The 24,150-nt window shown below is 33.8% G+C and overlaps 2 protein-coding genes and 1 long non-coding RNA gene across 4 annotated transcripts; 1 reads left to right on the top strand and 2 right to left on the bottom strand.

The window, feature by feature from the left end:
- Positions 1-2,494: 2,494 nt before the first annotated feature.
- LOC133684780 (uncharacterized) lies at positions 2,495-5,866 on the bottom strand. Its single transcript, XR_009838267.1, has 2 exons — positions 3,352-5,866; positions 2,495-3,130 (listed from the first exon to the last, which is right to left on the bottom strand). It is a non-coding gene; the product is annotated as an uncharacterized LOC133684780 (long non-coding RNA).
- A 1,930-nt stretch (positions 5,867-7,796) lies between these two features.
- On the bottom strand, positions 7,797-12,189 carry LOC133681011 (phytosulfokine receptor 2-like). Its single transcript, XM_062104092.1, has 2 exons — positions 11,875-12,189; positions 7,797-11,717 (listed from the first exon to the last, which is right to left on the bottom strand). Exon 2 carries the CDS (start codon positions 11,109-11,111, stop codon positions 7,959-7,961), a length of 3,153 nt encoding a protein of 1,050 aa, XP_061960076.1. The 5' UTR covers positions 11,112-11,717; positions 11,875-12,189; the 3' UTR covers positions 7,797-7,958.
- A 6,597-nt stretch (positions 12,190-18,786) lies between these two features.
- Positions 18,787-23,406, top strand: LOC133677111 (uncharacterized). 2 transcript variants are annotated; one of them, XM_062098946.1, is made up of 4 exons: positions 18,787-19,246; positions 22,165-22,386; positions 22,515-22,660; positions 22,902-23,406. In XM_062098946.1, the coding sequence occupies exons 1-4, from the start codon at positions 19,061-19,063 to the stop codon at positions 23,266-23,268; spliced, it is 921 nt and encodes a 306-aa protein (XP_061954930.1). In that variant the 5' UTR covers positions 18,787-19,060; the 3' UTR covers positions 23,269-23,406. The 2 variants fall into 2 exon arrangements, with proteins under 2 accessions (XP_061954930.1, XP_061954937.1); XM_062098953.1 differs by having other exon boundaries at positions 18,789-19,246; positions 22,548-22,660.
- Positions 23,407-24,150: the final 744 nt, after the last annotated feature.

The following is a 24,150-nucleotide window of genomic DNA, read 5'->3' as shown; positions in this document are numbered from 1 at the left end:
GAGGCATGAGAAGGACATGTCAAATTTTAGTGCACCCTTTAATGTAATGGTACAGAATCAATGCTCACACAATATTCTGCTCCTCTTGGTTGGACAAGCAGTGTACTGTAGCAGAGTACCCTATGCTTCTTTTTTGTTGAAATGGACTAATAGATTTCCAGTCTTTTGTTCATGCAAAGCTTTATTCCTCTTATCTTTTCTCCTCGTGTCTTTTTTACCTGATGCAAGACTTACAGGTCCATGTGCAGATTGATTAATTCAATATTTAAGATGATTGCGTTGAAACTGAATGCTGGCTTCTATCAATGCGGTTTTTTGCTAGGGTTAGCTTACGGTACAAGTCTATGGGTCTTTTGTGTTATAAAGTTCGGGACATGGCTCAGTACACAATGTACATGCCATGATAGCTGGGAAGGCAAAACCTCAGTGGTGACATGACCCAACACAAGTTTTCACGTGGCTCTTGCACCAAGCTGGAATACTTTAGCAAATGTCTATGAAAAACAGATAGACAGCTGAAATCATACAAGGCGTTATGGCTCCTTAGAATTTGAGTAAAGCTCATGTTTGTCCATCTAATAGTACAAGGTTAAGGGCTGGACTAATTTTGTAGCAGTGAAAAGGGACCTTTGCTTATAAGCATCCTTCCTATTCCGGCACATATCTTGTACGTGATTGGCTGTTACCTATCACAGAGGAACTCCAAGTTGAGTTCAGTATTAAAGGCTCATAGCACAATCATAAAGAATATATGTGAAAGGCAAGAGTATGGTGGTCAAATCATAAAGAATGAAGCATCCCTACAACCAATCTTCTTGAACATCTTGATTTTCTGTAATCTGCAAGGAAAGTGGCGGATGGTATCACAGATATTAACATTTAGCATGGGTGAGTAGCATAGTAGTGTTCTTGTAGGTGGTAACAGGATAGGTCTCGAGTTCAATTCACATGAACGAAAAGGTCGTACTCCGCTGCCAATTACTTGCAGAGGAGTACGACCTTTAATGAAATTTATGCTTAGGATAGATGACCATCTTCATATGATTATTATGTGAAATAGAAGAAAAAATTCTAGTTATTGGAATTCTAGATATTTAAATAAAAAGTCTATAGCTCAAAATCCCAATCAGCAAAACGCTGAAAATCGACACAACATTAACAGGCACAAAGGAACCTACTAGTTTAAGCACATTCATGGTATGGCAAACATGAACTCTCAAATATCTCAATCCATTTCCACCCACAACTGTGATTCCATGTTCTTATGTCTACCTACCTTTCACCCCTCCACTCTTCCGCGTCTCTCTTTTCTTTTCTTTACCTTTTATGATAACACATTAAAGGAAATGGCCTTTGCATATGATTTTGACTTCCATAAAGTGCCCGTTACTCTCAATATCGGAGTTGGATATTGGTCCTATATTCCTTCCAGATTCTCTAATTTGTTTGAGCTGGGAATCACGAAGATTAGATCGTTGATGAAGTAAAAAAAACAGAATACAAATGAATGGATAATGACTTTGCTTTGGAAAAGAACAGTTCTTGTCTATAAAGAGAACCAAACAGCTGTTTGATAAGATAGAGACATTTCAAGTAGTGTTTTTTAAAATATATTTATTTGAAATTGTATTAAAATAATATTTTTTTATTTTTAAAAATTTATTTTTAACATTAATACATCAAAACAATTAAAAAATATATATATTAAAATTTAAAACAAATAATTTTTTTTAAAAATAACACTGCTAATTCTCAACTAGTTCCGAAATGCAAAAATCTTGTATGATGTTGTTTCAAAAAATTATTTGGCCTATCTAAATTGTGCTACAATATTGGTGATGATAAGTGATATATATTCTCTATCTACATTACCTATCATCTTCTTTGATTCTTTATTACCCTTCAAAATGGATTTATAGGAAATGATGAGTGAAGTGCTGGATTATATGGATTGCCTATCATCTTTTCCAGGTCCTTTTTGCTTGCCCTGGAAAATGCTTTCAATGGCTTTGTCCTGGAGTTGCTGTGTGTCACATTTTACCAATCCTTTTCACTTTGGAATTTGTTTTGGCAATTTAATGGCCAAAGCAAGAGCGTATCAGATTCCAAGTCGGATGTTTTTTTGTTCAACAATGCAACTCGACAAAATTTGGGCACTTTCTGTCGTGAAGATAGAATTCTAGTCTGAAAATGTCCTGTAGTGTAGAGAGTGCGTGAGTTCACGGTCCGAAACTATTTCAGTTTCAAGTTCTAGAATCCTTTGTGGATGTATGAAGGAAATGGACAAAGCTCCTTTGAATACACAAAGGCTAAAAGTCTCATTCTCCACATAATTACTGACAAGGCGTCATGATCATTTGGGAACTGATTAGCTGCGCACCAGCCTTCCCTGATAAGCCTTTGCCTAGACCATTTTAAGGTTCTCATATGTGATGTTGCTGGTATTTGTTTTGGTGAACCAAAGCTCAGCACACTACTTTTCAAGATTGAGGGCTAAAACAAAATTATTGAAGCTCATTTTATCTCAATTCAGAAACCCTACTGAAAATAAAGATAAACATACAAGACCCTGTGCAGGTCTTATCACAAATCCATTGTTTTCTAATTAAGCCAGCGTGATACAAACATTGTAACAGACCATAGTTATTGCACCAAATGCAAGCAAACTTAAGAACCAAGTGCTTTCTCAATCTGCTGTCACCTATTCTTCTCAAATCATCAATAATTTTGTACTCTACTGTATCAACAGCTGGTCCATCAACTTATGGACCTCAACAAACACTGGATCTTCCACGTTATTATTGTTCTTGTCGTGGCTGTTACGATCATGACTGTTACTATCATCATTTCCACCACCTACTGTCTCTCTAACCTTTTGGTTAGCCTCTTTGGCTGCTTCCCGTGCACCATCCATTGTTTCCTTAGCCGCGTCCCCAATCGTGTTTGCTACTTGTGTTGCTTTTCTAACCCCTTCTTTGGCAGTGTCAGCCACAAACTGTTTTGCTCCTACTCCTGCATATTCATCAGGGTCTAAGCCTTGCCTAGTTAGATAATTTGTTGCACTATAAGATTTTCGTGGTGTCCTATTTGGGCTATTTGTTTCTCTTGTCTCTGCTGCTACACTGGTACCCTGAAAAATTTGCACATAATGGAAGAAAAAAAAAAGCGTTATTAATGGTCTAGCTTAGGAACCGACAAATAGTCCCCATCGTGGAAATACATGTAATTCAATGCTAGACAAGGTAGCCATGCTTTTCAGTCTGAAGACAAACTATATGATTTGTGTCTAAATATTTTAGGATACAGAGAGAGATCAACGTATAAAAAAGAGGAATTATAGCATAGAGATACTTGAGCTCGTTGAAAAGCAGTGGAGAAGTAAGCCCTGTTGGCAGACACAACACAACGAGGGTGATCCTTGGATTAAGCTCTAGTGATGTTAATGACGGCTCTTTTTGCCAAAAATAGTGCTGCCATAGTTCCCTTCTAGCTAGATGTTTTGCTGCAGAATGTTGATTTCTTCGAACATAAACATAGCCTAATAGTTAAAAGTAAAATAAAGAACAAGTCGGTGTGGTGCGGCACATGTAAAACTGAACACGTTTTGAGAGAATTTGACATGTTCCTTTGTGCAAAAGGAGGATGATCCGTGTTGATGTGTCTTCTTTCTGAGTCATGAATTCTGAAACTACCAATGTGTAAATTGTGTGTGCTAGCTAGCCAGTATCAAATCTTGGGAAACCGGAATGAATCTTAATCTGTTCATAATACTGTCCCATTTGTTCAAAACAAGTATTCTTGAAAATGAAATAATAGTGCTTCTCAAAATATACATGGTTGAGCTTCACAAAGCTGGAAGAGAAGCAACAAGCAGATCCATTATGAGATGCAGTTGGAGTGGAAAGCTGCGAAGACCCCATATTCAAATCTCAAGTTCTTACTTGACAATCATCTGGCTTTCTAGCAACTGTTATGGAGACTCTGAATCAAACATGAAACCATCTAGACAAACAGACAAAGCTGGAAGAGAAGCAACAAGCAGATCCATTATGAGATGCAGTTGGAGTGGAAAGCTGCAAAGACCCCATATCATCTGGCTTTCTAGTAACTGTTATGGAGACTCTGAATCAAACATGAAACCATCTAGACAAACAGTGAATGTGACTTGAGAACCAGAGATGAATACCCAATAAGCACACCTTACTAAGTGTGCTATCCAAAACAGCTGATGCATCTGATCTGCATTTACAAAGTTCATCAAATTCATTGACGAAGCAGTGAATGTCATTTCAACACAAATGTAATACAATTTTATATATCTTGCAAATGGCACCCAACCCCACCATGAAGGGTATATTATGCTTAAGATCGTGGTAAAAAACAAATCATGGTTTTGCCCCAGAGGTGGTGAAAATATCATCACTTTGTCTGATGATACGGGCAGTAAATCACATCATAGGCAAACCATCTATTAAGAATTTATATTAAAAAAAATCTATTTGAGAAAGTGATCTAGCAAAATAAGTTCATAGAAGGAGGTTTAAGGAAAACAAGCATAAAATTCTTCCAACAGGGCTATGTAATCATGCAAGAAGAAACAACCGAGTAACGTACATTCAAATTCTGCAAAACCATAAATTCAAACCAATTACTCAAATCACAATTAGTAATGTCATGATACGTTCAACACACCAGAAAATGAACAATCAGTGCCTCATATTAAGGTAATTTCATTGCTGTTGCTCATAGTATATCTAAACCCATCACAGGCACAACAAAACTTTAGTAAGTTCTTATTCACTCAAAGTTCTAAATCACTTTGATACCAAAAGGGAATAACTTTGGACACAGTAAGTAATTAAAATCTTAAAAAATGCCGTGTCAACACTAACTAGAGAAGCTGTAGGCAGAAGCAGACTTCAATAAATTACTTAAATTGAAATTCTGGAGCAAACCATGCTAGCTCTAGAGCCACCATAGGCACTGTTGAGGCTCAACATCCAGCACATACTAATTTGTACATTAAATGGAAATTCTTCTTCCTTTTTAATTGAATTAAGAATTTGACATTGAGAACGAACTCATGCCATCATAATAAATATGTCAAATGAAACTAAAGCAATGTATTTAACTCTCTAAAAGAACACCAATCAAGCAATAATGCATAATCTTGACAAAGAATAAGAAGCCATCCACATTACCAAAACACTAACTAATTACCTCTCATTAACCATCATAAAAAAAATGAACTAAAATAAATATACAGACAAAAGAAGATTGAAGAGCCTGTACAAATGCATCAGATCTGATGATTCTTATTTTGACAGCATCATCATTCTCCAGAAAGGAGTGGCTGATTGTTGGTCTTGTTTATCATCACTTGCAATATAAGCTCTAACAAATTGAAAAAAAAATCAATACTTTAACTATCCCAAACTAGCTAGGGGGAAGAAATAATATGCCTATGATTTGGATTTTTTCATGGATATAGAACATGATAGCATATAAAAAGTTAACATCATCATAGGCACAACTATAATAGAATAAATGCAACAAAACCAAGACAAGGAAACAATCTATCAAAAGCAAGAAAAAATTATCAAAATTAAGCAACCGAATGCTTGCAAAAAAGCTTAGAAAGATCAAAACTTTCATATACTGGGCATTAGAGTAGCAAAACAACTTAAGAGAGCTGGTCATGAACATATTGAAAGACCAAAAAGGAAAAGAAAACTGTGGAAGAAGAGGAAAACTCTAGGTTTTGTTAAAGACAAAACCAGGATGATCCTTGCATGTTGTCCGCTTGTTGCAACAAAAATGCTGACTCCCTCGAACAGCTTTAGGCCCATTTGTTTAGAATTTTAGGTTTAAGGTCCAATACAAACAACTAGACCCTAGAAGAAACTAGTGACAAAATATCAGTTAGGATAAGCTTGGCTCTTGTAAGATTCATGGTCTTTAGCAATCTAGGCCTCTTCCTAGAGCCCAATATGACATTACCCGTATCCAAATCGGAGTGCTTGTTTTCTTCGAGGTTTGAGGGTGATGGATCCACGGGCGTAATCAGTCGTGTCTTATCAACCACGACGACTTTTTGACACAAAAGTTGCTCAACAAGAATTGAATTTCCATTTTCTGTCCAATTGAAATGCATGCATACACGAATGGACTGAAGTTTTTTGGATTTTTAAAGTTTTTAATAGGGAAAATACAATGTGGTGTTATGATACATACTCAAACGTTTTTCTATGCATGCATGAGATAGGATAACAGGTAAGCTCGTCTTCTCAAGTATCTGTGGTCTGTACTTTTTACATAGCATCCTCCCTCCGTGTAAAAATCTTGTGTTGTAACACGAGAAGCAGCTTAAATTCAACTGAAAATTTATATAATTATTAATCTTCATAATATTAGTTAAGATACATATTAATTCAGATATCCTCGATAATAAAAAAAAAACCTTGACTTGTTCAATCTTATCCAATTCAATATCATGCCTCATCGAATTCCATTTTCTTACCGAACAGACCTTTTGAATATCCTTACATGATGACACAAAGGAGCTCGATTTTACATTTGTTTCCACATGTTTAATCCGTGATAGGACGCCCAAAGAAAAAGAAAAGGCAAAGGAAGATATAAGAATAAAAACACCAAGGAAAGTTCGGTTTGGAAATTTGCGTAGAAAAAGGGAGAGATTTTCGGAGCTTCAAGCTCGAGGTAGAAAGAAAAAAAGGTTACGATCGAGGTGACAGAAAAAGATGGATACCGAACACAACTCAATTATTAATCTCAATCAATCCATGCACATACATCTGCGAAGGATCCTAGACTTTGAAAATTACAAAGATTTCTTCTATATTTTATTGTTAAATATTTAACCTAGCAAATTATATCAAACCACGGTATGACCCAAGAAATCCCATTCTGTTTTTTTTTAATTATTATTATTATTATGATTAGGCCTCCATTTGGTGTCCAAAATTCAAATCCTTCCGGTTTAAGATTAGTAGTGAGTTTCACATCACCAATATCTGCTGCTTTTTTAGCTAGAAAAAGTTTCTGAGCAGGCTATGCTAGCAAAGTCAAAAAAGAGAGGTAGGTAACCTTGAGTAATGGGATTATGGCACGTCAACCTATCATGTCAACGTGGACACCCAAGCAAGAAAATCACGTAAAAGGTATCTTTACGGTTGCATTTTAATATTTTTAGGGTCTCTCTCAATCAAGAAAAACCTTACCCATGATGTTTTATGTAGGGAAGTGACATATAATCCAATCTTCTGTTTCACAAAAGGATTTGCTACAGAGTGACCGCCTAGCTTTGCCTCTTAAAGCTTCTCTACTCACGAAAATGTGGAGGGAGGCTAATCTATCTTTCTGCATAAATGGCATGTAGCTGTCTTTCGAATGACATGGGTGGATGCCAAGAAAGTTTACGAGACTTGACAGTTGCAGACATGATGCATAAACCATGAACTAGTAATGTAAATATCAGAATAGTGGTTTGCTCAAGACGAGAGCAAGCGAGCCAAAACAATAGCTAAAAGATGGGCAGTCTCTGTAATCTGCAGCATATCTAATATCTAATATCATGCTTGAAGGTCAAGACCTTGAATATCCAGTATTTGGGGGGGGGCTGGCTGGCTGCGGGGATGATTCAAATTCTAAAAGAATCCTAGTAAATTGATTTACATCAATATGTAATATGTGGAGCACAATGTGAAGGCTTTGATCTTCCCATGGTAATATAATGGGGAACAAAAAGAAAACTGTGCAAGGGCAAGGACAACGCATTTTATAATATGCTTATTTATAACAGAATAATACAATAGAAACTTGGTCAAGATTTCAACATTATAGAAACTTGGAATAGAGTTTACTTTACAAGTATACCTTCCCATGTCCACCCCAACTGAAACTAAGAACCCTGAAACTAAGTGCAGTATTATTATAGCTCATTGTTGAGCAGCTTGGAATCCAATACCATCAAGCCATGAAACAACTTCTTCGATAAGGGGTCTCCGCCTAGGATCTTGGTCTAAGCATCTGCATGCAATTTCGAGCATTTCAAACAGCTGTTTCTGACGATCTTTACCCCAAATTGCTGAGTCTATAATCTCTGCCTCCCTTTTCTCGGACTTCATCTGAAACAGCCAGGAAACCAAATTTCTGCAGTTTTTTCCTTTGCAAACTTCCACGGGCCTTCTACCGGTAAGAAGTTCAAGAAGAACAACACCAAAACTGTAAACATCACCCCTGCATGTTGCCATCAATGTTTGGCTATATTCAGGAGGTATATAACCTAATGTACCTACCAAATCTGTTGTCACATGAGTATCGTAAGGACAAAGTAGCCTTGAGAGACCAAAATCAGCCAAGTGAGCTTCAAATTTCTCATCTAGAAGTATGTTGCTCGATTTCACATCTCGGTGAACTATATGTGGCTCGCAAACTTTGTGCAGATATGCTAACCCACAAGCCGCTCCTTGAGCTATCTTGAGTCTCACCTCCCATTTAAGTACTGAGCCGCCATCAACAGATTCATGCAGCCAATAATCCAAGCTTCCATTTTCCATGTAAGAGTAAATCAATAATCTGTCATTACCATGCCTACAATAACCTTGAAGAGAAACAAGGTTTTTGTGTTGAGCCCTTGAGAGAGCTTCCACTTCAGCTTGAAATTCTCGTTCCATCTGACCACAATCCCCAGAAAGCCTCTTGATTGCAGCTTTTGTACCGTTGGGAAGGTTGGCTTTGTAAACCAGGCCGAATCCACCACAACCAATGATGTTTGCTTGGTTGAAGTTATTTGTTGATTTCAACAAATCTGGAACTGTGAGGTCTTTGCAATCAGAATTCTGAAAAAGCACCAACTTGGAAGACCTGAGAGCTTCAGATAACCTGTGCGGAAGACTGACTTCCTCCTCCAAATCACCAATAGGATCCCCCACATTCCTCCTTGACATCTTGTGCAAAACAACAGCGAGGACCAGCGCAAGCCCAACTACTATAGTGATTGTTATGCTAAGAATATTGCCTCGACCAAATCTACTACTGTCTGAACCAGATGGGATACCAGGCTTCATCATATTATTAATGACATTACAGGGAGAGACTATTACCCCACAGAGTCCCGGATTACCCTCAAAGCTTGAGCTAGGAAAGCTATAGAACTGCCCTCCGCTGGGAATTTGTCCCCTCAAGTGATTATTAGCCACACTAAACTTCGACAGGAATGTCAGCTTCTCAAGCGATGGGGGGATTGACCCATACAGATTGTTGGATGACAAATCTAAAACTTCCAGGTTTTCCATCTGAGAAAAGGAGCTAGGTATGGTCCCCGTAATGTTGTTCCTGCTCAAATCAAAGACATGGAGGTCTTTCAGCCTTCCAACTTCAGGTGGAATTGTCCCAGTTATTCTATTGTTGCTCAACAATATTGAAGGAGGGAAACTTGAGGCTTGGTTGTACTGCAAACCACTAGCACTCTGGTTTCGCTTTACATATAGAGGAATGCCAGCAGAGGCAGTTAGATGGGGTGAACTGCTGTTTGCGAGGCTCTTTAGCTGAGTCAAACTTTGGGGGATCTCTCCAGTTAGGGAGTTATTTGAGAAGTCCAGGTAAAACAAATTCTCCATCTGGCCAATCCAAGAAGGAATACTTCCATCCAGATGATTCCAAGACAAATCAAGAACTTCTAACTTCCTGCATCTCAACAGCCAAACTGGGATTTGGCCTTTGAGAGCACAATTTCCAAATGCTAAGACCATTAAATTCCGGAAACCGCTTACATTTCTGGGAATTTCCTCACCTACGAAGTTCTTTGTGAGAATAAGAGTGGAGAGATTTTGGCATTGCTGCAGTACCGTAAGTGCCCCAGATAAGTCCACAAAACTATTGTTGGACAATGAGAGAAACAAAAGTGATGAGAGATTTGCGAAACTCTCGGGGATTTTTCCGGTTAATTCATTCTTAGCCAGGCTCAAAATCTTCAATTCGCGGCAAACAGATAGAGAATTTGGAAGTGGCCCAGAAAGGTGATTAGAGGCAAGATCAAGTGTACAAAGACTAGGCATTCCACTGAAATTAAGATCAATTGGACCAGTTAAAGAATTGTTTCTAAGGTCAAGAATGCGAAGCTTTGAGCAGAATGACAGTGTTGAAGGCAAAGGTCCAGACAACATATTTGAATGGGCAACAAATTGTTCTAGATATGTAAGGTTGACAAATGCATTTGGTATATGGCCTGAAAACTGGTTTCCATAAATAACCAGGTTTTTAAGATTAAAGAGCTTACTCACTTCCTTGCTTAACTGGCCAGAGAAATTGTTGTTGGAGATAGAGAAGTGCTGCAAAGCTGACATTGAGTATAAAAAATCAGGGAGAGAGCCTGAAAGTGAATTGGAGTCCAAATGCAATTGTTGAAGAGATCTGCTGCAATTGAACAAGCCTTCAAGATCGCCCACGAGATGGTTCGCAGATAAATCAAGAATCTGAATCCCTTTAGAGAAGCTGCAAATTTGAGAACTGATTCGACCAGTGAATGAATTGTTGCTCATGTTGAACGCAACAAGATTTGGGTATCCTCCAAGCTCAAGCAAGTCTTCCTTTAACAGATTGCTGGAAATGTTCAGTGTCCGAATGGATAACAAACGAGAAAGCACCCCTGAAACTTGTCCTGATAGCAAGTTATGGCTCAAATCAAGATCCTCCAACTGCTTCAAGCTCGAGAGCTCCGAAGGCAATCCACCACTGAGTTGATTGAAAGAGAGATTAACTGATTTCAGCTGATCTAAGCGGCCCAAGGAGGGCGGAATTAACCCTTGAAGACCCATTTTGGACAGAATCAGCATGGTAACCCTGCTGTGAATTGAGCCATTGATATTACTTCGACATACAACCCCTTCCCATTGACAGCAGTCAGTCTTGCTGGACCATGATGTTATGATGGACCCATTCGTGAGCTTTCCTGCAAATTCCTTCAGGGCCCGCATATCATTTGGATCACAGGATTGAGTTGTGGTTTTGAGACCCCAAGATGAACAAAGAAAGCAAGCAAAGAACACCGATCTGAGGAAAGTCATTGGAGCAGTCTCCACCATCGCCATTACTGAAATCAAAGCTTAGCCCCAGCTCAAATCAAGGCAAAGACTCCCGCATTGAAGTTGATATTTCTTGGGCATTAACTGCTTTTCAAGAGAAGAAGCCCAATTGAAGGAACTCGCATGTCAAATCTCCAGCGAAAAAAAAAAAAGCAGCTCGCAAGTTCCAAATTGCAAATGAAGCAACAAAAGGAAGTGAAATTAAGAGATATCACCAATCCCCACTTGAAATCAAATCCCTATAACTTTAAGAAACCAAGACCATAGTGATGCCCTTTAGAGAAAAGAAAGGAAAATAAAATAAGCACCCAAAATGAACAAACTTCAAATGCAAAACACCTCAGGAACCACAAAACAAGGACCGAGTTAACAACTTGAAGGCGAAGCAATAATTCACACCACTAAACAAGAAAAAAAAATAAGATTATATATAGATAGGTGAAGCCAGCCAAACAAACTGAGATCTCTTGACCCCACTTGAAACCTAAACCCTTCACAAAAAAAAAAAAATATTCAACTAATCCCCAAAACCCTATACTGTTAAACAACCACTACTGTGAGAGCAAGAAAGTCATCCAAATGAAGCAACTTCAAACACACATCCCGAAGCACCTACAAGCCAACGAAAAGCAACATTTAGCAAATTAAGCAACAGTTAACAACTAAACCAGATCCCAAGATCAAAGCTTTGAAGAAGAGTTGATAAGATTATTGAAGAAAGAAAGAAAGAAACTTTAGCGAGTCTAGAGTCTATATAAGAAGAACCCACCTCAAGGGTTCCAACGATGCATTAAGACATCACTTGCAAGTGAAATAAAAGTACCCTCCATGTCAATACAGCAGCCCACAGTTGCCAACTTTTCAAGAAATAGGTTCGTTCCCATTTCAAAAACCTCTCTCTCTCTCTCTCTCTCTCTCTCTCTGAAAACGTAAAAAAGCAATTAAGGAAAGCAACAGGTGACAGAATCTAGAGAAAGAAAAAGATATCGAAGGGACAGGAAATACAGAAGCGAATCTATAGTTTATTGGGCAAAGAAAACAACAAAATACACCCTCAAACTTGTGAGAGATAATAGTATGTGTTTATGACTTGAAATGAACACACAAGGGCTGACTTTTAGAGGATTAATGATTTTATTTCATCACTTTACTTTTGTTTTGTTTCACTTGCCAGTTAACGAGCCCCTCGGGCTTCTTCTCTCTACGTATCTCTTACCTCATATTTGTCCCTTGCTGAGAAAAAACTGAGAATATTTGGTGGAGAAATTCGATTGCTTAGAGAATGAGGTTCGCTTGCCTTCGAGGGAGGATCGATTATAGGGATTTGGAAGTCCAAGCTCAATGTTTGCAATATGTGCGTGGAAGAAGACCACCATGTCTCTCAATCGACCTCTGCAAAATTCTTTCAAACTTAAATATATTTAATATTATAGTAGTTATTATTTTTTAAATAACTTTTTATACTGGAATGTTAATAATTTTTTTTAAAAAAAAATTATTTTTAATATTAATACATAAAAAAGATTCAAAATATACAAATCATATTAAATTTTAATAAAATAATTTAATTTTTTAAAAATGTCACTTACAACGTGTTCCGAAATAGTTTCTTAGAATTCTTATTTAAAATAAAAAAAATTAAAATATTTTTAAAATAAAAAATAAAAAGAACATCTTTCACGTAATTATATTCTAAATCCTTGATTTTACAGAAACTACAATAATATAATTTTATTTCCAATTAATGTTTTTATTTATTTTACATATAAGAATTTATTTTACAGTAATCTTGATCAAATTTATATTTTAAAATTAGAACTAGAAATGTTTTTTATAAATCTGATTTTTTAAAATTGTGATAGCAAAGTTAAACAAAGTAATTGGGGCGTAAAGGGACGCGCTCTAAGAGTTGATGGGGGGAACAAACACAGAAAAATGGCAAAGGGAGTAACGGAAGTCAAAGTGTCAGAGATAATAGGACACGAGAATTGACTGGTTGTAGCCGGTGGATGGAGCCCACCAGGTTTGATATATAAATTGATTTGAAAATACATTTTATCGTAAAATTAAAAAAAAATAAAAATTACATGTGACAATTTAAGCAAAGTCGATATAGCGAGGTCATTTTCTAAGTGCGTGATTACATGTGACAATTTTAAGCAAAGTCAATATAACGAGGTCATTTTCTAAGATCATGTTTAGTATTTTTATTAATTTTTTATTTTTCAAAAATATCAAATTAATATTTTTTATAATTATAATAATTTAATATAAAAAATTAAAAATATAAAAATTATTTAATATATTTTCAAGCGAAAAATACTTTTAAAAAGTATCATGTACTACAAGTTGTTTGGCATTAGTAGCGATTGCTTTTTAAAAGTATTTTTTATTTGAAAATATATTAAAATAATATTTTTTATATAATTATAATGTATTAATATAAAAAATAAAAAATAAAAAAAATTATTTAATATATTTTCAAGAAAAAGTACTTTTAAAAAATATTATATATTACGAGTTGTCAGGTATTATAGTAATAGTTATTTTTCAAAAATATTTTTTATTTATAAATATATTTAAATAAAATTTTTAAAAATAAAATTATTTTTTATATATATCAAAACTTCAAAACAATATAAATTGTAGTAGAAAATATTACTTCAAAAGTATAGCTATATGGTTCATGTTTATTATGATATTTTGGCTGCTTTACTGGATGGGTCCTCCTTCTTTTTTCTTTTTTCTTTTTTTATTTTTTATTTTATTTTTATTTTTTTGAGGAAGATCATGAGTGATGATGGAATCTTCCTAAGTAAGCTTGCAGAAACCGAGACATTTCATGGTCATCAATTGATGGTATTGTGCACGATTTCTCACCAATGATGATAGCCCATTTTCATACCTTTTTTCTAGTGGCCAATTGAGAGCTGACACTGCTCGTAAAAGGGCAAAGGCTGGAAGGATAGTCCACTTCCAATCATTTCCCTTCCCTTTTTCTCTGTTTCCTCCATCATTCACCTGCCTAGGCTGAAAATAAAATGCCGATGGTTAAGATGGGCCTGGCTTTCCAAAAACAAAATTAAGATGGGCCTAATTTGTCCAAAGTACTGACTGTTCTGGGTCATGGGCCTCTACTCCTTTTCTGGGCTTGGAACGGAGGATGTTTCACTAATGGAAACGGAAATGATGATTACAAAGCCCATGCGACGGATGCAGCTCTCCCCCTTGAGAACAACATTTCACCGTAGAGCAAGGCGATGGGAGCACATATTCCGAAACCGTTTGGGAACGCAGGTAAATTATATTTTTAAATTTTTTAAATTTTTATATATATATATATTTTGAATTATTTTGATGTGTTGATCTTAAAAATAATTTTTTAAAAATAAAAAAAATTATTTTGATACATTTCAATACAAAAAACACTTTGAAAAGTAACCACAACCACACTCCCAACCATCTCTTTACACACACCAATAACTCCCCCCAATACAGAAAAATCAAAGTAAATTCCACTTTAAAAATCATCGTCGTGTTTGATTTACAAAACTTTTCAACTATTAATAACCTCATAAAAAAAAATTTATTATACGGAATAAAAATAATTTTTTTATTGAAAGGTGAAATTGAAAAGAAAAATAACTTTAACAAAAGAAAAAAAATCAAAACAATGAGGATCAATTTGGTAAAAATAATTTGATATAAATTTAGATTAAATGATGAAATTGAAATAAAAATTAAAACTTTCACAAAAGAGCCAAAAAAAAATTAAAAATAAAAAAATTAAGTACCAGATTAAAAACAATAGTATATGACCAATTGAGATAAAATGATGAAATTAAAAACAAATAAAACTTTTACAAAAGAGCCAAGAACAAAATTTAGAAGTAAAAAGAGTAGGGACTGAACTTGAAATATCAACAACAAAGAGGACTAAGTCGTCATTTTAGGGGGAGGAGAGAGAAAATAATAAGAAAAAAAGCCTCACCGGCGATAAACCAATCATCCAACATTGACACACGTCGCCTCAAAAGTAAAAGGACGCGGCAGTGCTTCCAACAACACGACAAAAAAGGTTTTTTAGCGGGCAAGAGGCTACGCACGCGCCAATTGATTTTTATTTTTTCCTTGTTTTCTTTCTTTACTATAAGACCAAATTGCCTCTCAACTTACCTGATAATAACAAAAAAATATTTGTAAATAGACCAAAAGAAGGCATTTTGGTTGTTTCGCTTTGTGTTTTTTTTCTTTATCTGGTAAAATATCAAAATGCCCCTTTCATCTAATGTGATAATTACATAAAACCATCGTGAAAATATAAAATTGCCCTTTAACTCTAGTTTTAATTATTTTTTTATTTCAATGGTATTTTGGTTGTTTTATTGTGCAATTAAAATAAAAAATGACTTATTTATCTCTTATCAATTTGATAATGACTAATGGGCCTTTGAAAAGACTTTAATACTCATAATAGCTAGTGTTAGATTTTTTTGTGCGAGGGGCAAAACTGTAAAAATATTATTCCAGTAAAAAATATTTTCATCCACATGCTACAAGTGTTTTCAAAAAAGATTTAGGTTTTGTTGATTAGAAATAATGGAAAATAACTCCATATATGGTTATAATTTTAGAATGTGTCTGATTTATCATTACATGTATAATTGCATTTAATCTATTACTAAAAACTTGGTGTGGCTATAATTTATTATTTCATTAGTATGTGTTTGATTAGTACCCCAAGATAGATATAGAAGATACATAAATGTATTTGTTAAAGAAAGAAAGACAAATACATAAAATATATGTGTTTCTTAAACAATTTAGGAGTGAGTTTCTATACTTTTAAAATAAAAAGTAAAGAGAAACATGTCTTAATTATCTTTTTTATCCCGAGACAATAATTAAACACTATTTTAGATTTTTTTTCATCGTAACTAACAAAAATACATCACTTGACTTGCACATGACCAAGTTTAGATTTTATGTCTAAAATAACCCCTTATTAAAACACATATAGCTAAAAAAAAAAGTTTGAGATTCTAATTAGGGTTTGATAAATTGATATTTAATATATAGTTTTGATAAGTTGTATAATTAAAAAAATCTCCTAAGAAAGTTTCTGTTCACTAAGACTTATATTACTATTTATTGTAATAGTATAATTATGAAATTATCACTAAACAAAAAAAACTTTTGAACTAGGTTGTCATAACCCAAGTTTAGATCCCCAAAATTATATTTTAAAAAATATGTATTATTTTATTCAAAAATATAAAAAAATTAGAAATTCAAAATCTAAAAATATTTTTGAGACACGAGTAAATAAGCTTTTGAGCTCCAACAGACCAAAATACTAAAAGAATAGTCAGGAAAGGATATTTTGATAAGATGGGATAAATAAATACTTAATAAAAAGAAAATGGAGGTTGAAATTCAAATTCAACCAAAATTAGAAGAATTAATTAAATTTAAGTACTTAGTTAAACTTTTAATAGGTTTAATTGACTTATTTAAGGATTTAATGGAAGAAAAATTAAGTTTAAAAGCCAATTAGATAAAAATTGAAAGAATTAATTAAGTTTAAGGACTTAATTAAAATTCTGATGGTTTTTGTGAATTCAATCAAGGAATTGAAGAAAAATCAAGTATGACTTAATTCAAGTAAATCTGTATTAATTGGAAGAAAAGAACTCAATTGAAACTTTGAATTGCCAAATTGGCATGATCAGGTATTTGATTGAAATAAATTTAAAGGTTGAAGGTTGATTTAAGGTCAAAATGAAGAATCCTAAAACCAAGAACCAAGATAAAAGATGTGTGCTCATGCAAGACTCAAATTGATTAAATCATGAGCCAATTTGAAACAAATTAAAAGTTTGACGAGAAATGGGGGTTAAATTGTATAATTTATAAAGTAATGTCTAATTTGTAAAAGACGTGAGAATAAAATTGTGAAATTGAGAAGTTTTTTATCAATTAAGAATGTATAAGCTAAAATTGAAAGAACATGTCCCAACACAAATAAACCGTGAAAAACTTTCTCTACAAGTATCAAATATCTTTATCAAACATTTGTACATCATTTGACATAATAAACTTGACAACATTTTGTTCATAATCAGTCTTTCCTGCATTAGTAAATTCAAGATGATAGAGGGTTAATCTTCGAATTAATAATTATAAAGTTCTAGACCTTCAAATCAAATGTGGTTTATTTTCAATGGTAGATATACATACCATCTATAGAATATAGGCCTATCAATGATTTTTTGATGTCTCAATCTCCACAACAATCTTGATAAAGTATCTAACTCAATTATCTATAATTGAAGAACAAATTCACCATGATAGAAAAGACTCCAATGATGTTTTCTCGTGTAAGCTATTTTATAAGTGTTAAACATTATCATAAGACCTACCTCAGCATGTTAGGTAAACATAACAACTCAGAACCAAACCCGTGTCACTCGTTCAAATAACTAAAAAACAAGTGAGGCATTCAAATTAAAAAATAGTAAAAATTTTAGCTCCAAATAAAAAGTTTTCTCATATGAGATTCTTTGCACTAATTTACCACGATGAGATTTTGTGAGGGAAACATACCAAGATGCACATTATTTCTCAATGATATAAATTTATACAAAAATTGATCAATCATAACCTTTTGTTCCTATTTATATATATTTTGGTGCATGGATTCCAACCTTAGTTTTGGTTATATATTACAACTATCTAGTATAAGTCCATGCTAACATTTTTGTTTTGTTTTGTTTAAATTGTTATTTTCTATTTACTTAAACTAGTATTGTTTGTCATTTCATATTAAAATTATTATTATTTGTTTAAAGTTGTATTTTCTATGTACTTAAACTAGTATTGTTTGTCATTTCATATTAAAATTATTATTTATTACATGTATGGCTATTATTTTTTTATGAAAATAATTGATTGATGAGTATATTATAGAAAAAGTTTATAAGCGGATATGATTGATAAATTTTATAATATATAAGATTATGTTGATAATTTCTTAAATGCAATTTGTTTGGTCACTATTTTAATATAGAAGAGATGAAGACAACAAGGATAAAAGAGAGACAAGATAGAAATAAAAAACAAAAAAATAATTATGTTTGGCAGTGGTGTACAAGATAGAATGACTATTTCTGTATTCTATTTGTTTGATGGTGAAAAAGATATAAAAAAATTATTTTATATTATTATCAAACTTACATATTACCAATCTAGATTTAAGAAGAAATATAAAAATGATTGACTCGACTTGAACAAATCAAAAATCCTAGTTGACCGGCAATTCATGGTAAAACCTGTGTAAAAAATTTGTTGACTTTTTAAAAACTTTTTTATATAACAAGATGTTATTTTGATTTTTTTTTTAAAAATAGAGTTAGTTTAGCCGGACCTTATTCTAGGTTAATCTCTAGATTATATTTTAAAATTATAATAATAATTATTTTTATTTTTAAATATTTTAATTGAATAATTTTAGAATAAAAAGTTATTTATAATGATATTTCAAAGATAAAAAATAAAAAACTGTTATATTTAGAAACATGTATTCCCTTATCTTTTATCTTAAAAATATAAGAATTATTTTAAAAATAAAAATATTTTTATCTTTAATTTTTTATATATCAGTAAAGTAATCATTTTTCTATGAAAAAAAAGAGAAGCAGCTAGGTTCCGCAATTCAGCGCCGTCATTAATAGATAGACCTTTCGTTTTTGTAAACAGATATGTCTGATGCATAAAAAGAAGAAGAAAATCATCCTAAGCCATCCGATTAGCTTGGTTTAGCACCGGTTGAGATACGAGGAAGAAGACACCTCTCGAACTTGTCTCTATGCCAACTTTTTAGAGACCCTACTTTATCAACGGTATCAAGAGCGGAGCGACCAAAACCATTGATCATTGAGGAGAGTGAAACAAACATGACGGAGATCAAGGCTGTAGGCGTGGTGGGCAGTGGCCAAATGGGCTCTGGTATAGCCCAACTCGCCGCCGTACACGGGCTCGATGTGTGGCTGCTTGACACGGATCCCGCTGCTCTCTCTAGAGCCACAAAGTCTATCACCTCTAACATCCACCGTCTCATCTCCAAAGGCCAACTCTCCCAGGTAATAAATCTCTGAAGTTCCAAAATCTCTTTTTAATAAACTTTCATAAATTAAAATTAGAGATATATAAATACCATTATGAAAATCGAAATGTTGAGAAGTTTTGTTGATGATGCAAATCTGAGAAGTGTAGAGTTAGAGAATAATTTGTTCACATTTAAAATCATAAAAGAACCTAAAAAACAAGAAACAGCATAAAAATGAAGTAGAAACGTTGAGTAGATTTTTGTTTTTCAGCAAGTATATTTCACAATTTCATATACTAAATATTTTTCAGCCATGCTTTTGAATGTATTATATATCCAACACCTTATCCTAAAATAAAGAAAAATACACAAAATTAAAATGATCATGAGACAATATTCAGTAGCATGTATTACACGTTTGACAACTCGTTCTGATAATTAGCCAGTGATGAAACTACCAGTTCGAGTTAGAGCACTCTGCTGGATTACTCCTTGACCATAATAAATGTAATTGGTAATAAGCTTAAAACAGTTCCTTAGTGGCTAAAGTTGCATTATTAATGATTGCTTGATTCAACTAAATCAACTAGTTGTTCTACATTACTTCTGGGCATTGCATTATGATGACAATTTCCCTGTGAGTTTAGACCACTTGCTTCTTTAATGCTTCATCAGCCTTCAAAGAAAGGGGGGAATCTCCAATATTTTGACATGGAAGATGGTGAGATTGAGCAGGTCCAAGACAGACCCTAAACCGAACAAAATGTCCAGTTGAATAATAAGTTGTTTATGAGTTGGATTTTAGGCGTTGCTGCGGGCTACTTCTGGAAATGCACGCTGCTTTTAATTGTGAGACAATTAGAAGACAAGAAAAGACGCTTTCTAAGCATGCAATCAAGAGCTAATAACATTAAAAGGTATATAATTTAGCTTTCAACTACCAGATAAGTAACATGTTAAAAACTTGTTTAAACTGTCTTAAATCTTATATAAGAATCAAATTGTAAAATGTAAAGGGATATCAATCTAACATAGACATTGTTTGAGCAACTCAAAACAAAAAGTGGCATGATAGACAAAAAAAAAGTATGAAAACCCAACTTTTGAGTGAGAAGTGGTCCCAACAACTGTTAGCAAGTAAAGAGTAATAAATATTTGTCAACTTCTTGTCACTGCAAGAATCTAAATAACTTAGTTAAGTGTTTGCAAAAACATTTTATGTATTCATCTATGTGTTTGGACCTAATATATAAAATGAATATGGTACATACTTCAAACATTTGCCGTAGAAAGTAATTTTTCCCCAAGAGAAAGCAACCTAAGAGCACCTAAAACCTTAAAACTTTGTTGAGTAAGCATTGATCAAATAGTTTTCTCCACCAAAGTTTGCATATATATATATATATATATATATATATATATATATAGCAAAAAAACTCCTAGATATAAATTGAAAAACTTATGCATGCATCTAATTAAACAACCCAATAACAATTGTGCAAAGTAATGAAAAAAAAATCAACAAAAATAAAATTGAGAAAACCAAGCGAAAAATGAAGATCAAGATATCTAACATCACAACATGGGTAATTTACTTAGTTATGTGTAATGAATTCCTTTATCAAAATAAATTTGTAATAGAAAAACAAATAAAATTTGTAATAGAAACCAATACACATAAAATTTATTGAATAATAATTATAAAAAAAAAACAATGCAAGGCTGCACATAACACATACAATTTATTGAACAATAATTAAAAAAAAAAACAATACAAGGCTGCACATATAAAAAATCTTATAAAAAAATCAATATTAAAAAAAAATTAATCTATGTAAAATTAAGAAAAAACCACATATAAATCATATCTATCTCTCTAAAAATTAAACACTCAATATTATTTAAAAATAATTACAATCTAATTAAAATATAAACAATAAATTTATTTGAAAAATATACACATGCAATGCATTATTTTTTAAAAAACTAAAAATAAAAAAAACAACCAGGCCAAGTGTTGTTGAGCCTGGTAAGCCAGGCCCAGCACCTAGCCCAATAAAGCAACAGTCGCGTGCAGGCCTTTATTTTTTAAAAAAAGTGTAATGGGGTCGATGACGCATTATCCGCCCCAAATAGTTAAAAAAAATGATGCGTGGCTTGAGAAGCCTAGAATCCAGCCACTGTGGTAGCTGGAAAAACAGGGTTCATTTTTTCATCCAAAATCTCATTTTCAACCCATTTTTGACCAAAAACACCTAGAAAACACCCTAGAAACCTTGTTAAACCAATCTATGGCCACCAAAAAACCAATAAACCGCCTTAAAACCCGAAATCCACCTAAAACAAAAATCCTTTCCGAGCTTAGATTTGTTGTTTTAGGTGTTGTCGAGGTAAAAAAAACACCTAAATGGAACCCCCCTCGTCTTATGGAATCTTTTGACATAAAAATCAACCATTTTGGTGGTCAAAATCATCACCAACGACTACTTTCTTTTTTAGGCCGGAAAATGAAAAAAGACTGAAGTTAGGTACCAAAATATATTATCTTGAAATTCAAGGGACTGATTACCTAATATCTAAAAAATATGGGAGATTAAAATGAATGTTGCAACAAAACTTTCAACCCGCCCCCCTATGTTATCCGAAAGTTTTGCTTAGTCCCTTACCTTTCAATTCAATCATTCTTTCTTAAAAAAATATGCAATTAGGGGTTAATTTGGGTTAAAAATGGTCAAATCGCGCAAAATAAAATTTCGAGAACCAAAGTGAAAAATAATAAAAAAATACATTGCTCGAGAAAGTACAGTGTTTTTGCTACAGTAAAATGCCCATGCTATTGTTGTAATGTCATGCTGGATTGCTGGTAGAGATATTGACAAAGAAAGAAATTTATTTGTGTAAACTGATATATATTCTAACCTCAAAGGGGTTTTTTTTAACTCCACTTGACAGGCTGCAGGTAACGATGCATTGGGCCATTTACGGTGTAGCTCAAATTTAGAAGAGCTGCGTATGGCAGATATTGTCATTGAAGCTATCGTGGAATCCGAAGATGCGAAGAAAACATTATTCCTTAAACTAGATAGGATAGCAAAAAGTTCTGCCATTTTGGCATCCAATACAAGTTCCATCTCCATTACCCGCCTATCATCTGCAACTAGCAGGCCACGCCAGGTTATACTCAGAATATGTTTCTTGTTTTTAGCCAATGCTAAGGACATCTATTAACAACACTTGCACGAATCAAAATGAAGTTCTTTTAACTTTAGATCATGTCTATTGCGTTGGTTTTCACAGAACAGGATTCTGACTGGATAAAAAAGTATCATCTGCAGGTGATTGGCATGCATTTCATGAATCCTCCTCCTATAATGAAACCGGTTGAGATTGTACGCGGTGCAGATACATCAGACAATACATTTTATGCAACCAAGGCATTGGCAGAGAGGTGACCGGAATACCTCCTTCTATGAAACAATAGCACCTTTCATTCCTCTTATGTCCTCCTCTCAACATTCTCCTGCCAAATCCATTTAAATAATTATCTCCTTCATTTTGAATTTGCTTTGGAACTAAAAGCAAACCAGGTCCCCTTTTGCTCTTCCCTCCACCCTGCACGTGCCTTTTTTGTAATGTTGCAAAGAGTGATCTAACATCTATTTTTATCTCAATCGCCGTTAACTCTGCAGGTTTGGCAAGACAGTGATATGCTCTCAAGATTTTCCAGGCTTCATTGTAAACCGGATCTTAATGCCAATGATAAATGAAGCATTTTATGCTCTCTATACAGGAGTGGCAACAAGGGAGGATATTGATACAGGAATGAAGTTAGGAACGAACCATCCAATGGGTCCTCTACAACTTGCAGATTTCATTGGACTGGATGTATGCCTGTCGATAATGAAAGTTCTTCAGACTGGCTTAGGAGACAATAAATATGCTCCATGTCCACTTCTTGTGCAGTATGTTGATGCAGGTCGCCTAGGACGAAAACGTGGTATTGGTGTCTATGACTATCGTGCAGCTGAGCAAGGAAAACGATCTGCTCGACTTTGAACTCACTGAAAATTGTGAATTATGAGGCTCGCACTGTAATGCCTTTGTAATTAAGTTCGTGTTTGCTATCGTGGTTTATGATGTTTTTTAAATGGAATATTTTTATGCTTGAAAATATATTAAAATATTATTTTTAGATTTTTTTTTTGTTTTTAACATCAAAATTATCATATTAATTTGATGTTTTTTCAGAAGGTATATTTTGATACGCATCAAACAAACAGAGGGGACTGTACTCACTGTTTAACAAATCATTGTTTAACAAATCATTGTTTCTTTTGTAAATAAAAAGTAGCTTTCACAAAAAGGGGGTGAGATACCCCAAAAAGAGGATTATTGTGCTTAAAGTAATAAAGCAGAGGATAAAAGTCTAAGATTAATAATGTTATCCCAAAATTCGAATGATTATAATGTGATGTACCATGTCTTGATTATTTTTACTTGCAGTTACCCTGCTTTGTATACAGTTCCATGTGATGAATTACTGAAGTAGCATTACAGAGTTCTAATAATGTTGCCAGTAAAACCCAAATTGATCCATGGTTATTGTTTATCCTTGCTAAAGTTTTTTGTAAAATAGGTAACTCGAACTCTCACGAAAATTGCTTGCTCGCCATCTGTGTCACTTCAAGCAATTTAATGAAGGTTTGTTCAGTGGTTAATCTTGGAACTTTGATGGTGGTGGTTGTGCTTCAATTTGTGAATGAGCAATGCGATCTCAGCATGCATGGAGGTCTTTAGATTTCAAGAATTTTTGTGTTTGCAGTAGTAATCTGATCCGAGACAGCAACTTGCGAGGGTCTGATCTTTGAAGCTGGTGGCACATGCAGACATGAAAAACGCATAGTGGATTGAAAGTCACATGCCTTTTCCCAACTTCTT

Source organism: Populus nigra, chromosome 1 (genome assembly GCF_951802175.1).
Source record: "Populus nigra chromosome 1, ddPopNigr1.1, whole genome shotgun sequence".
In the NCBI taxonomy this organism is placed as follows: domain Eukaryota; kingdom Viridiplantae; phylum Streptophyta; class Magnoliopsida; order Malpighiales; family Salicaceae; genus Populus; species Populus nigra.
The sequence above is the reverse complement of the archived record's forward strand: the minus strand, read 5'-3'. Positions and strand labels throughout refer to the sequence as shown.